Source organism: Phycodurus eques, chromosome 6, assembly GCF_024500275.1.
Source record: "Phycodurus eques isolate BA_2022a chromosome 6, UOR_Pequ_1.1, whole genome shotgun sequence".
NCBI lineage: Eukaryota > Metazoa > Chordata > Actinopteri > Syngnathiformes > Syngnathidae > Phycodurus > Phycodurus eques.
The window spans coordinates 31,828,689-31,842,596 of NC_084530.1; the positions used below are offsets into that span (position 1 = coordinate 31,828,689).

The 13,908-nt window shown below is 50.2% G+C and overlaps 2 protein-coding genes across 9 annotated transcripts in view; both read right to left on the reverse strand.

The window, feature by feature from the left end:
- The window catches only part of LOC133403943 (echinoderm microtubule-associated protein-like 6), a 41,233-nt gene extending 37,442 nt beyond the window's left edge, over positions 1-3,791 (reverse strand). For 7 of the 8 annotated variants that reach the window (XM_061679404.1, XM_061679405.1, XM_061679402.1 and 4 more), the window contains exons 1-5: positions 3,571-3,791; positions 1,540-1,826; positions 321-480; positions 149-247; positions 8-76 (exon numbers count right to left, since the gene is read on the reverse strand). In XM_061679404.1, the coding sequence (XP_061535388.1) occupies positions 8-76; positions 149-247; positions 321-480; positions 1,540-1,736 (525 nt within the window). In that variant the 5' untranslated portion in view covers positions 1,737-1,826; positions 3,571-3,791. Of the gene's footprint in view, positions 1-7; positions 77-148; positions 248-320; positions 638-1,539; positions 1,827-3,570 lie in introns of those variants that run through there. The other variant, XM_061679403.1, reaches the window with a different exon arrangement.
- Positions 3,792-4,859: 1,068 nt separating this feature from the next.
- The window catches only part of LOC133403946 (spectrin beta chain, non-erythrocytic 1-like), a 42,288-nt gene continuing 33,239 nt past the window's right edge, over positions 4,860-13,908 (reverse strand). Inside the window, 10 exon segments of the mRNA XM_061679411.1 lie at positions 4,860-5,605; positions 5,680-5,722; positions 5,792-5,965; positions 6,096-6,301; positions 6,522-6,555; positions 6,635-6,726; positions 6,853-7,049; positions 7,111-7,195; positions 8,623-8,761; positions 11,772-12,016. Of these exon segments, the coding sequence (XP_061535395.1) occupies positions 5,429-5,605; positions 5,680-5,722; positions 5,792-5,965; positions 6,096-6,301; positions 6,522-6,555; positions 6,635-6,726; positions 6,853-7,049; positions 7,111-7,195; positions 8,623-8,761; positions 11,772-12,016 (1,392 nt within the window). The 3' untranslated portion in view covers positions 4,860-5,428.

The following is a 13,908-nucleotide window of genomic DNA, read 5'->3' on the forward strand; positions in this document are numbered from 1 at the left end:
ACTTCACCTTGATGTGTTTGACGCCGCAGCTGATGAATCGCGTCGAAAGCTGCGGATCCCAAGCCACGTCGAAGATCTGCAGAAAGTCAAGCGGACGTCAAAAAAACGCTACGCGGTTTCCACCGACGATCGCTCGCGTGACTCGTACTCTGTCCGAGTGTCCGGTCGCCGAGGCCAGGACGCGTCCTCTCCTCCAGTCCCACACGCACACCGTGTTCTTGGCGTCCAGACCCACCGAGGTCAGTCGCTATGACGACACAGCACATGACAAATGGCGTCCCATCGCAAGCGAGCGCGCGTTGTGCCGCGGGGGGCCTCACCTGTCCCTCGGCGTCGAAAGCCAAGCACGCCACGCCGTGCGTGTGAGCGTCGCGCAGGATGGAGACGGTCTGCATGGCGTACGTGTCCCACACGCACACGTACGGGTCCTTGCCCACTTGGCCGGTCGCCACCTGCACTTTGTCGGGATGCAGCGCCAGGCTGGTCGCCACGGAAACACAACACGAACCACCGCTTCGCATCAGCGTCGCGCGCGTGACCGGTCCGAGTGTGGCGAGCCGTTTGAGCATTCGATTGGTCCGTCCGTTTTCTGAACCGCTTCTCCTGGAGCCCATCCCAGCTCTCTTCGGGCCGGGACCTGAACCGGTCGCCAGCCAATCGCAGGGCAGCATTTGATCCGTATCCTTGATATCCGGCTTAAGCTAGAACATGTTACTAGTTCACAACTGCGTGCTACTAGTGACATGATCAAATTCAACTAGGTGACATCTCGTGCTTCACTCGTACTAGTAGCACATCGATGTCAACTGGTGCACAGTTTTACATGACTAGCAACATGCTACCGACAAAATCCTTTTTGCACGACTTCAGTGGAGTTTTTAGGGCAAGCGACGCCGTTGGAAACGCCGCAGTCATTTCGACGCGCAGACTCGGAGAACCCCTGGGAATTTCGGCCCCCGCGAGCTTATTGGTGGATATTTCTCGACTGAAACTTTACTTTTACTGAAGCCAGTATGTCGAGGTACGGGCTGCAACTAACGATTATTTCAATAATCGATTATTCTGTCAATGACTTTTCTCGATTAACCAATGACTCGGATCCAAAATAAGAATAATAATAATGTGCATCCCATGATGTAAAAACGGTTTGCAAATGTCTTATTTTGACAGAACAGAAAGATAATCGGTCTGCTTTCATGGACGACTACAGAAACGGGAGACTGGCTGAAATTCCGAGCACTGGGATAATTTTACTTTAAACCTGGTCTCTAAACGATTCGTCGACTATCAAAATAGTTATCGATTCATTTGATGATCTATTTGTTGTCAATGAATCGGTTCATTGTTGCAGCGTTAGATGGAGTCATCGAAAGAATAATCGTTTGGAAAAATGTTCGATACCTGCGGCCCTATTTGCAATCAAGTCGAATACAAAAAGAATTTGTATCCGATTATTTGATGGGAAAATGGAAAGAATAATCGATTGTGAAAGTATCGGAAGCTTCAGCCCGAATACAAAAGAATGCTCAAAGGGCTGACCTGATGATGTCATCGTTGTGTCCCAGGTAGAACTTCTGAGTGTGCTCCCGGGCGTTGTAGACCACGCCCACCCCGGCCACAAAGTAGACCAGCTCTTTCCCCGCCGTGTAGAACAGGTTGTTGCGGCACTGGTGGCCGCGGTAGCCGTGGACCCACTCCAGCCTCAGCTGGCAGCGCGGCGCAGTCTTGTCCGCCATCTCGCCCGCCTCACAGCTGTAAAGACTCACGGGTTCTCGGCGCCAGTCCCGCCATGACTCCGCCGCCGCCGCTCAAGCTTCCTGTCAAGACTTTGGCATTCAAGTGGGACGTCAAATGCAAACAAAAATGATTATTGCGTGAATTGTGCTGATGTCAGAAGCAAATGGTAAAGGGGCTTTCACTTGTATCGCGCTTTTCCCCTTCAAGGTACTCAAAGCGTCGACTCAGCATCGGTATCTTGCTCAAGGACACTTCGAGATGGGCACAAAGGGTGAGGGTCGAACCTACAACCATCGAGTTGGGAGCAGTGGCGGTTCTAGCCCGTTTTTAGCGGGGTGGCCAGATCGGGTCCGAGGATCCTTTTCAAGGGGGCCGGACTACAATCGTCAACGGGGGGGGGGGGGGCTGCAGATGGAAAATTTTGACCGACCAATCCAGTCACATCCTATCCGTGTCGCGGATGGCACTGCCCCCCCCCCCCCCCATGAACCACCACTGCTTGGGAGACGCCCACCCGACCACCGGAGCCGTACCGCGCTCACTGAAAGTACGGCCAGCAACCGCTACGGCGTGCTCACTTCCCTTAGCCCATCTATGATATGTTAGCATTACGCTTTAACGGACAATATGGTTTGGTTGAACATTTTGATGTTTAAATATACGACGTAGCGGTGCAACAATGAATCGATTAACTAGCAACGAACTGATTATCACGTAATGGACAAGTATTTTGATGATCGGTTAGAATTTCAGCCTCGCAACATTTTCCCTTTGTTGAACCAGGTCCGGCAACTGAGAACAGTTTTTCATTTACAATGCCGACCTGGAGGCATTGTAGGGTTCAGTGTCTTGCCAAAGGGCACTTCGACAGCGGAGGCGGGATTCGAACCGCCAACCCTACGACCCGCTCTACCGACTGCGCAACAGCTGGCCCAGCAGTAAATATTCTCTGCTTTTTGTAGTCCTCCATGAAAGCAGACTGATTTTCTTTGTGGTTTTTCAAAATACGATGTTTGCAAACTTGCTTTTCCTTTTGAACGTCGAGATTTTGACGATTTTCTGACGGATGTTATGGCCCAAGCCAGGAACCGACTCATCATCAATTTACGTTTGTGCGTTCTTCTAATGGTCCATTTGAAATAATGTCCTGATTTGAATAAAGGGCTAGAAATAATTTTTGTTTTCATCCGATTCATCGATGAAACGAAAAACTAAAACAGATTAATCCATTTTCAAATTAATCATTAGTTGGAGCCCAATTACAATGATGAATTCAATCTTGTTGTATGTGTTGTTGCTCCATGTGTTAAAGTAGCAGTTGTTTGACGGTTTAGAATGACCAAAACATCATTGCTCATTTCTGTTTGCCTGTCTATGGCATTTCCATTATGTGATAGCATTACGCTGGCGGACTTCTGCAGTTCTGCACTTACTTCTTCATCCACAAATCTGTTTTCTACAGCACTTATCCTCACGACAGGTCACCTCAGGGTGACTTTGGGCGTATGAGCCGGACTGGTCGCCGGCCAAACCCAACCGTTCCCACTCACGATCACAACTGGGGACAATTTAGAGTGTTCGAGGAACCTCACTTGGGGTTATCCATTTTTTTGTAAATGTATTTTAGTGAGGATAAGCGATAAAGAAAAGGGATGGATTATTTTTTTTTTTTTTAGGTTTGGATGGGCTCTCTATTTCGCGGATCTTCATGTATCGCGGGTGAGCGGGGAACGTATCCCCCGCGAAAAATGGGGCTTCACCGCAGCGCTCATTAGCGACGTCATAATAAGTAACAGAATATTAAAAACCCGTTTTCGACTTGTAGACGCGCACCTGCTGGCCTGTGGCCTCTGACGTCATCGTCATCCTCATGTTCTTCGGGCGGTTCGGGTCTGGTTGGAGTCCGAAGCGAGATTACAGCAGCACCGTGCTGTCACCGAGGAAAAGCGTCCGCCCGTCTGCGGCGGATCCCCGCAGCAGTACCTCGGTCCGGAATCACAGTCAAAAGCCGAAGGAAGGCTATCTAGATTGGACGCAGCTCAGCGAGACCGCCGACCACGAAAGACGGAAAGATTAATGCCAGCGCATCCGGCGCGGGCCTTCCAAATAAAACCACCAACATCATCATCGACAACAGAACTCAAATCTAAAACAAGAAATCAAATAGGAAATAAATGTAACAAGACGCTATTAATTCTTTCTGGAATCGTCGACTCCGCTTTCTGCCAGCACCACGTTGAACGTTCTCTCCTCACTTTTATTTTGAAGCGTAGGAATCCGCTTCGTCCTCGTTGCCGCCTCTTGGGCGCAGTGCAGGCTGGGAAAGAAAGTCTTTCTATTGGAAAGAGGGGAGCGGCGAACATCGCGGCTCCAAAATGGATTTAGCGACCACTCCCTTGGGGTTTTTCTAGATGTGCCCGACGCTGACCGGGCACGGACGGATCGGTTGCGTCATCGCTAGCCTCAATTCTTCCAAAGAAAAAAGAAGAAAACGTCGTCCGTTCGCCACATTTCAGTCGTGGGCAACCGAAAACGACGCACTTCTTTCAGTGCTGCGATTAGTGGAGGGCGTCCAAATCTCAACTGCAGGAAGCGAAAGCTTCCAGGATTTGGAGGTGGCTCGCGGCCCCGTCTCCTGCACAACAGATCCGCCCCTGCCCGAACGTTCGCACGCAAAACATTTGGCGCACTTTTTCAAAGATCGCAATGTTCGCAAAGAAGACGAAGACACGGAGCAGAGTGGAGCAAACCATTTTGGCTTCTGAAGGTGAATTGTCTTCAGGGCCGGGAAGCAAGCAAGTCATTTGAATCGGAAATAGTTGATTCGCATATCTGTCAATCCTGTTTATTAGTAGTAGACCACTACTCGTCGTCAGGGGTATCGCACCCACAAATGGCCCGCGGGCCGTAGTTTGGACACCACCGGATGGGCCCGTTGTTAATGGTTCTGTGCCCTGACGTTGCCTGGCGACCAGTCCGGGGTGTACCCCGCCTCTCCCCGAAGTCAGCTGGGAAACGGGCGGCCATGACGTCTTTTTCTCAGAACCAATCAGGGTTTGTTACGTAGATAATAGAAAATAAAAAGAGGAGCGCCAGTCACGACGTTAGCTCCGGAAAGGAGAAATGCGACACGTGACAAATGCGTTTCCAGTGGAAAACCTTTAATGACATTTGGCAGCAGCTTCGTTCACACATGAGAAAAGCTGGCGTGTTTCGCCGCAACTTTTCCGAGCAGCTTCTTCATTCCTAAGTGGGTACGTGTGATTGTGCAGCAGGTGGCGCTGACTTGCATACATGCCGAGTGCGTGGAGAAGCGAGCGAACTTTTGAGGACGAGCAAGGGACTTGACCGCATCGCACACTTTCATACATTCGTCCTACGTGCTGTGCTGTTCTTGAGCCGAGGTTCAGGCGGCGTAGCGTGCTGTGCTAGGCTAGGCTAGGCTAGGCCAGGCTATGCTAGTGGGCGTCCACGGCGGAAACATCAAAAAACAACCAAAAACGTTCTTGTTTCTCAACGGCGGGTGAAGAACGCCGCCGTCGCTTTAACAAAAAACAAAAGTCACGTCCACGTTTACGACCTCAGAAATCAGGTTGGTCACGTTGACCTTTCGTAGCTAACGTTAGCATAAGGTTACATCGTCACTCAAACGGGAAGCAGGAAAATGACTTCAAATAGTTCAAGGTCCTCCTCACTGCTTCTTTTTGCCGAACAAGCTAAAGCGTTTATCTTTCTCCTTTGTCTTCACGGCACGGGACTCTACGACGGCGGGCGGCGGGGCGTCCGGGTCCAGGGTCCCGTTGGCGGCGCTCGGCCCGACGGGGGCGCCGGCGTCGAGGACGGCCTGGATCCACGTGCTCGTCTCCTCCTGGGAACAAGCGCAACGACGTGGCGACCGGTCTGGAAAGCAGATGTGGCAACCGAGACAAACGAGGAACTCACCTCATCTTTGGCTTGAAACAAAAACTGGTTGCCATCGGCGACTCTGCAAAAGACAACATAAAAGCGTCAACTTCCGGGAGGAGACTTCCCGCATCGCCACGGCGACGCCCACCTGAGTCGGAAGACGTGTTTCTTCTTCTTGTAGCCGCCGGCCACTTCGCAGGCGGCGCCCTTCAGGCTGACGCGTGGATGGCTCGGATAGGCGGCGCCCTGCGCCGCCGCCTTGGCGTCCTTGTAGAAAGTCATTTCCTGTTTGGCGACCACGCACAGCACGTGGTGCCACGACCTGTCGATCACACGTGAGCTTGACCTTTTATTCTGCTATAAACGAACGACCTTATCGAGATTAGGGAACGCTGGCGCAATTAAAAGGGAGCCGTGGCCCGCCGAGGCGCACCCGGACGCCGCAAGCGAACCTATTGGACGCCTTCTTGTTCGGCCCCTCCCACTGGTGTTTTCGGTGCAGAAGTCCTTCCTGCGTCGCCGGCGCTTCCGGCACGATGCTGGTTTTGCTGCTTTTCTTCTTCTCGATGGGGGGTGGCGAGGGGGCGGGGCTGGGCTCCTCGGAGTTGCCGTCGGCGAGCCCGTTGACCAGTGAGACGCCGCCGCCGACCACGCCGCTCTGATTGACAGACAGTAAGCGAGAGTGCTTGAGGAAAATCCTGACAAGCAATCAGCCAATCAGAGGGCAGTTTTGATAAATCATCTGATTGGTTGAACATGGACTCATCCACCAAATATAGATGAAAGGGTGGCGCTAGCATGTTAGCTTCTTTTAAGACTTGAATGTGAGCGGGACTAATCGGCAGGCGACCAGTCTAGCGTTTATCTTGAAAACTGACCTGATCAGAAGAGTCGTTGCGATCGACGACATCGCTGGCAGAGCGAACAAAGAAATGGAAGGTTAGCAAAGGTGCACTTCCCGTCACGTCCACCGCGTGGCTGTGTTGCTCACCTCTGTTGCGGTTGGACGTGGAAGCAAGACGACCGCTCAGCCTTCCTCTGCTCCTCCTCCTCCTGCTGCCTCCTCACCTCCAACAGCTCCATCTGCAGGTCACAGCCCGTAGGGCGTCACGTGACCCATTTTTTTGTCTCGAGATGCGAAGAAAACTGGAGATAGTGCCTTGACTTCCGAGTATTGTTTGTTTTTCGCCTTCCTCGGTGAAGACTGACCGTGGTGAGACGCTCGAGCGCCGAGAAGCGCTCCTCCCAGGTGGCGGCGGACTTCTCGAAGGCTTCGTGACGCTTGAGGAGCTTCTCCACCTCGTCCACGCTTCGCCCCGCCTCCCGGCTCGACAGGTACGACTCCTGGCCCAGAAGCCACGCCTCGGCCACGCCGGCGTCTCGAGAGAACTGCTGCACCTCCAGGACTGCGGGGGGGCGACACGGTGACGGTGGCGCCGCCGTCCGAACGCGATCGCTGCCACTTACCGAGTTGGAGCCACTCCCAGCGATCCTCCCACTTGTCGATCATATCTTTCCTTTTGTCTGTCAACTGGAGCAGCTTTTCTTTGATCTGAAGGCGAAAACACAAACACGTGAAACCATTCATCAATTACGACATGGGAATATCTATAGTGGTTGACTCAAGGGCTGAAAAGCTTCATCGAATACTCCCTAATAATTACAAATGGATTGTTGTTTTTTTTTTATCCACGGTGGTACCTTGAGCTGTCCCGTACCTCAAACTATCTGTCTCCACTGAAATGAATTGACAATGCCATAAATGGGTTAAAGCCTCCGCCAAAAACCCAACAAAAATTTGGGTGATGTGTTTTTTAATACGGAAAATAGTACTCTCTAATATTTGACTTCATACGAAAAGACAGTCATAACAATTGAACAGAATGGAAGGAATTGAAATGTTTTTTGCTTCACTTCAGTGGACATTCAGGCTTCTTTATACTCGCGCGGGCGGCGACCACGCTGACGTCATTGCGGCTATCCCGCGCGCAGTTTGCCTTTATACTCGAGCGCAACTCACGCGCGCACTTGTGAAAATGTACTGCTACCGTTCGCTACGGCTGCTATTGGCTCGGACACCACAGGGTGGAGTTTCCTCCCTGTTCCTCTCTAACCCTTTTGTGGCCATTTCCGGTAGCCGTTTTTACTTTCCTTTCCGTAGCAAGGAACAAAGCAACAACGATGGCGACTGTGGAACGGTTTGTGCTAGAACAAATGGACCTAGATGACCAGATGATATGTTTAATTATGCTGCAAAATCGGTCAATAAGGCGGCGGTGGTATGTGGAACCAAGGGGAAGGCCGAGTACGTCATCACAGCATGCGACTAAAACGCACCAATCGCGAGAGATGATCTCCACGGCATTCTACGCGCAGCAACAATTTTTGTCGTGTGCGCGTCAAATGACGCAGAGGGGGCCAACGCGTCGGTCACGTGATGCAATGCGGGAGTTGTCGGCCACGCGAGCGCAGGAATATAAAGAGGCCTTTATGCTGCTCCTTCTGCTGTGCACGCCTTGGCCACATGGGGCAGAACAATCCAGAAATCCTGATATATATGGAGACGGTCACAACCCCTTAGTCAGCTGCAGTGTGACGTGACACTACATTTAAGTCATTTTTGGGGGGGGATAACTTGTACTTGTCAGAATCGTTTTAATGCAACAGAGTTTTTACTTTTACTTGTGTATTTCTAAGAAACAGTACTTTTACTCTATTCCATTGAGTTACTATACATACAGACCACACACAGTCTCTGCAGTACTCTTGAGTCTATTATGCATCTTTGATTAAAGAAAAACCCCGGTTACTTACTCAGTACTTGAGTAGTCCCCCCCCCACTGAATATTTACAGTAATCTGGGAAAAATGATTTTGCAATAAACTCGCTGGACAGGATTACAAAAATGTGGGTGCTACTGTACTGTATATAGTAACGAGGGCAAGTCAATTTTGTAGGATGCGACTGGCGGGTTCTCACTTCTCGCGCCGCGTAGTGCTTCTTGGCTAGCAGCGCCTTGCCCAGGTCCACGCAGACGCTGAGGTTGTCGTTTCGAGCATCCACCTCCGCCTTGACGCCCTGATGCTGGTTCATCAGCAGCTCCACCGAAGACACGTCCCTGAACGCACACACGCACGCAGCCGTTAACTAGCCAGCGAGCTCGATGAGCACAGTCAAAAAATCATTGGCAATGAGTTGTTATGTGCTATCATTTCTTAAAAAGTGCGAATCTACAACACATACGGGGACCGTCCATACAACTTGTCATATTGAACCTATTGCTCCTCCCTAGCTTAGCTTTGGGCCAATGAAAAGCTCGGAAAGTTATTGTGACATATCACATAATTCTAACGTCCCTAAATAAAAAAAGTAAAAAAGTCTTGCTGTATTATTTCAAGAAAAAAAAAGTCTTATTTATTTTTCATAACTTGGCTATTGGCAGGGAAACACTGTAATTCTATTGTTTCTGAAATTTCTTCTGACTCCCACATCAGAATATTACAACAGCAGCTCAGAGTACCCCCCCTTCTTGGAGTCCTTGACAGGGGTGCTGGCGGGCGCCCCTACCGGGGATTCCCTCATTCTTCTGCGGGACTTCAACACTTACGTGAGACGGCGTGATTGGGAAGAACAGCTCCCCCCCGACTCGAACCCAATCGCTGTCTTTTTATTGGACTTCTGTGCTCGTCACGGACTGTTCACGTGTGGACACCCTTATGCTTGAACATGGTTTTATGGACAATCCGTGAACAAGTCCAATAACAGAACACCGCTTGGGTTCTGAACGGGGGGGCCGTTCCTCCCAATCACGCCCTTCCACGTCTCATTGTCTTGCCCACGTGAGCATTGAAGTCCCCCAAGCAGTGGGACTATGGAGGCTGCTGATGCGTAATGGCAGGCCAAGTGGAATGCAGCTTTGGTAGTTGCTGAGGGAAAAACCTGGGCACGGGAGGAGTTCGGTGAGGCCATGAAGAATGACTTCTGGATGGCTTTGGGGAAATTCTGGTCTACCATCCGGTGTATCAGGAGGGGGAAGCATGTGCACCGTCAACACTGTGTGCCGTGGGGATGGGGTGTTGCTGACCATAACTCGGTACGCTGTGGGCCAAATACTTCAAAGACCTCAATTCCACCAACAGACCTTCCTTTATAGAAAAAGAGTCTGGGGACTCTAAGGCGGGTTCTCCTATCTCTGGGGTTGAAGTTCCTGAAGTGGTTAAAAAGGTCCTCGGTGACAGGGCCCCGGGGGTGGATGAGATCCGCCCGGAGTTTCTAAAGGCTCTGGATGTTGTGGGGCTGTCCTGGTTGACACGCCTCTGGAAACATCGCTTGGACATGGGGTCAGTGCCTCTAGATTGGCAGACCTGGGTGGTGGTCCCAGAGGGTGTGTTCCAACTAAAGGGGCATCACACTCCTCGGCCTCCCTGGTAAGGTCTATTCAGCAGTTCTGGAGAGGATGGTCCGTCAGGAAGCCGAATCTCAGATTCAAGAGGAGCAGTGTGGTTTTTGTCCTGGCTGTGGAGCAGTAGACCAGCTCTACACCCTCAGCAGGGTCCTCGAGGATGCATGGGAGTTCGCCCAACCAGTCTACATGAGCTTTTTGGACTTGGAGAAGGCGTTCGACTGTGTCCCTCGGGATGTCTTGTGGGGGGGCGGGGGGGGAGTACTGGAACCGTTGATAAGGGCTGATCGGTCCCTGTATGACTGGTGTCAGAATTTGGTTTACATTGCAGGCAGTAAGTCAGATTCATTTCCAGTGAGGGTGCGACTCCGCCAAGGCTGCCCTTTGTCACCTATTCTGTTCATTAGCTACATGGACAGAATTTCTAGGCGCAGCAGAGTTGTTGAGGGGTCCCAGTTTGGTGGGTCTGCAGTTGATATGGCTTCATCAAGCCGCGATCTTCAACTCTCACTGGAGCGGTTCGCAGCAGAGTGTGCATTGGGATGAGAATCAGCACCTCCAAATCTGAGACCATGGTCCTCAGTCGGAAAAGGGTGGAGTGCCCTCTCTGGGTCGGGGATGAGATCCTGTCCAAGTGGAGGATTTTAAGTATCTTCGCGGTCTTGTTCACCAGTGAGGGAAGAATTGAGCGGGAGATCGACAGGCGGATCGGTGCAGCGTCTGCAGTGATGCGGATTCTGCATTGGTCCATTGTGGTGAAGAAGGATCTGAGTCACAAGGGGAAACTCTCCATTTACTGGTCGATCTCCGTTCCTACCCTCACCTATAGTCACGAGCTGTGGGTCGTGACCGAAAGAACAAGATCGCGGATACAAGCGACCAAAATGCGTTTCCTCCACGAGGTGTCCGGGCTCTCACATAGAGATAAGGTGAGAAGCTCCGTCATCAGCAAGGGGCTCAGAGTCAAGCTGCTGCTCCTCCGCATCGAGAGGAGCCAGATGAGGTGGCTCGAGTATCTGATTAGGATGCCCCCTGGACGCCTAGCCGGTGAGGTGTTCCGGGCAGGTCCCACCCGGAGGAGACCCCGGGGACGACCCAGGACACGCTGGAGGGACCACGTCTCCCGGCCTGCCTGGGAACGCCTCGGATACCCCGAAAGAGCTGGACGAAGTGGCTGGGGAGAGCTTCCCTGCTTAAGCTGCTGCCCCCCCGCGACCCGCCTCCGGATAAGCAGAACAAAATGGATAGAAGGATGGATGAATTTGCTAACATAACATAACGGCATTTTTGTCTGGAAAAAGGCTCATTTCAATGCCTCTGGCATTTCAGGGTACGCATGGTACTTAGGATCTCTTGGTGATCAATTACTGTGGACACCCACTGTTGGTGGGGGTTTGGGACCGGGCCCGACCGCAAACAGCGAATATCCTCAAATCATTTCCATGAAAAATAATCCGATATAAATCTAAATAATTCTGTTAAAAAAAAAAAAAAAAAAGACGTGAAGAGGAGGATTGGGGAGAAAAAGAAAAGCAAATAAGCAGGGGATCGTGGAAACAACAAAAACGCAAATAAGCAGCGGATCGGGAAAAAATATCAGGAATAAGTAGGGGGGAAATAGCGGTGGATAGGTTCCCCCAAAAAATCTGCAAATGCTGAATATGTGGGGGTCCACTGTAGAATTTTGTAGAACATTTCTCCTCCGTAAAGTTCCGTGTGAGCTTACCGAGGTTTCTCCTGGGCTTGGATGATCCAGATCACGTGGTCCATCCACATCATCAGGTCTCGGACCAGGTTGAAGAAGCGGAACTTGTCGCCGGTGTCCAGGAGTCGGAGTCTGCGGCGGTCGCAGGCGTCCAGGAGGTCGTTCCACGCCCCCAGGACCTCGCTCTCCCGACGCTGGATGTCGTCAGCTTTGTCGCCGGCGTAGGCCGACTGGAGGCGTCCGGCGTCCTCCTGAAGCTGCCTCACCTGACCCGGGGCAAAGGGGGGACTGTAACTGGCCTATACAGTCGTCTTAAGCTTCTACTTTCAAGCAAGTGCCGAGTCATGCCTGGATAAGAACACGAGACAAATTTGGTCTCTCACGATGCATATACAACACAGTCCCCTCCAAAAGTATTGGAACGGCAAGGTCAATTCCTTTGTTTTTGTTGTATACTGAAGACATTTGGGTTTCAGATTTCAAAAATTAATATGAGACAAAAGTTCAGAATTCCATCTTTTATTTCACATACCTGCAAATCAGTCGCCTTTCAGCGAAGTTCGCCGTTTTGAACTCAAAATCGGCTCTTTACGTGAATCGTATAGCTAGAGTTCATAGGCTGTTTCGTACTCCTTGAACGCTGGCAGCTAGATCCATTCCACACACAGATGTGATTGTGAATCTTACACGGGGCGGACTCGTGCGGGTGCATCGGCCTGAAGTTCCGCCCGTGCGCTCGGGACCCGCTTTGCATAAGTCACAGGAGTTGACGAGACCAGAAAAAAACACTTCTGCCGCTAAGAAGTAACGCTACTTTTACTCCCGTTACAATGATCTAAATGTCGCTCGCTACTTTTATTTATCAATGATTGCTTTTTTAAGACGACGACTTCGACTTCTGCATTGGGCGCTGGTTGCTCCAATCCAATTTAAGCGCTAGTGACGTTTAAGTCTAGTTCGCCAATCAAACGACGGTTTAGGTGGTTTCTTCATTTTAGTTTGACCAAAACGAACCCTCCCAAAACTTCTAGAATATTTAACCTCCTCCTCCTCAGCTGGTCTAAACTCATAAATGTTCAGCCATTAATTTACTGTATTAAGTTGTATGCTAAAATGCTAGCTGCTTAAGCCAAGTTGCACAAAGCATGTTCATTCCTTTTTAGAATTAACAATGTGAATTTAAGAAATTAAACTGTTGATTATATAAAAAAGAAACCAATTAGTCATACGTTATTAAGTGAAGGGTCTTATTTTCTCTTTTTTAATTCATAATTGCTCTTTAAGCATGCAAAAATACACTTTATCCAAATACTCAATTGCTCAATAGAATTTTCAGTCGGATCCACGAGTACTAAAATATTCGTTAGCTGCCGTCATATTGTCGGATTTTATAATTTCATAAAACCCTTGCTTCGGGGTGATTAAGCTGCAAAAAAATCCTCAGAGAATGTTTTTTTATTCCCATACAGTTACTAGTTACCTATGAATAAATGTAGTCAGTAATGTAATCCAAGTGATGTAACTTGACTACCTACAATTACTTTTGGATGACTCCAAGAGCAAATATGACCTAAGAAATTCATTCATTTTCCGTAGCGCTTCTCCTCACGCGGGTGGCGGGCTTGCTGGCGCCAATCCCAGCTGACTTCGGGCGAGAGGCGGGGCGCACCCTGGACCGGTCGCCAGCAAATCGCAGGGCACATCGAAACAACCATTCACACCTACGGGCAATTTAGTGTCTTCTATATTGATATATATTTTCTGTCTCGTTCTGTAAATGTTTAATATGCGCGTTTTCTGGAACGCGGGAGCGGCAGGAAGACGGAGCCGCCGGGATTGAAGTCCAGAAGGTCCGAACTGCGAGACAGACGTGCTCGCCTCTTGTTCGCCGTGCTGCCTCGCTTCAGAAGAAAGTTTTGACTCTGCGTGTGTGTTTTACTGAGTGAAATGAAAAAAAAAGCAGGACGAATTAATTTTTTCCCACAGTATTGTCTCTCTTTTAGATTAGGATTTTTCTGTCAAAAATAGTCCCAAAACCACCATCATTTCCTCCTTTCGTGCGTCCTCTTTAACGATGTGTCGGGAGTTGCTATTTTTTTTACCTCTTCGTTGATGTTCGATCACATTTGATCGTGGGCCATTTCGGTCTTTGAGGACT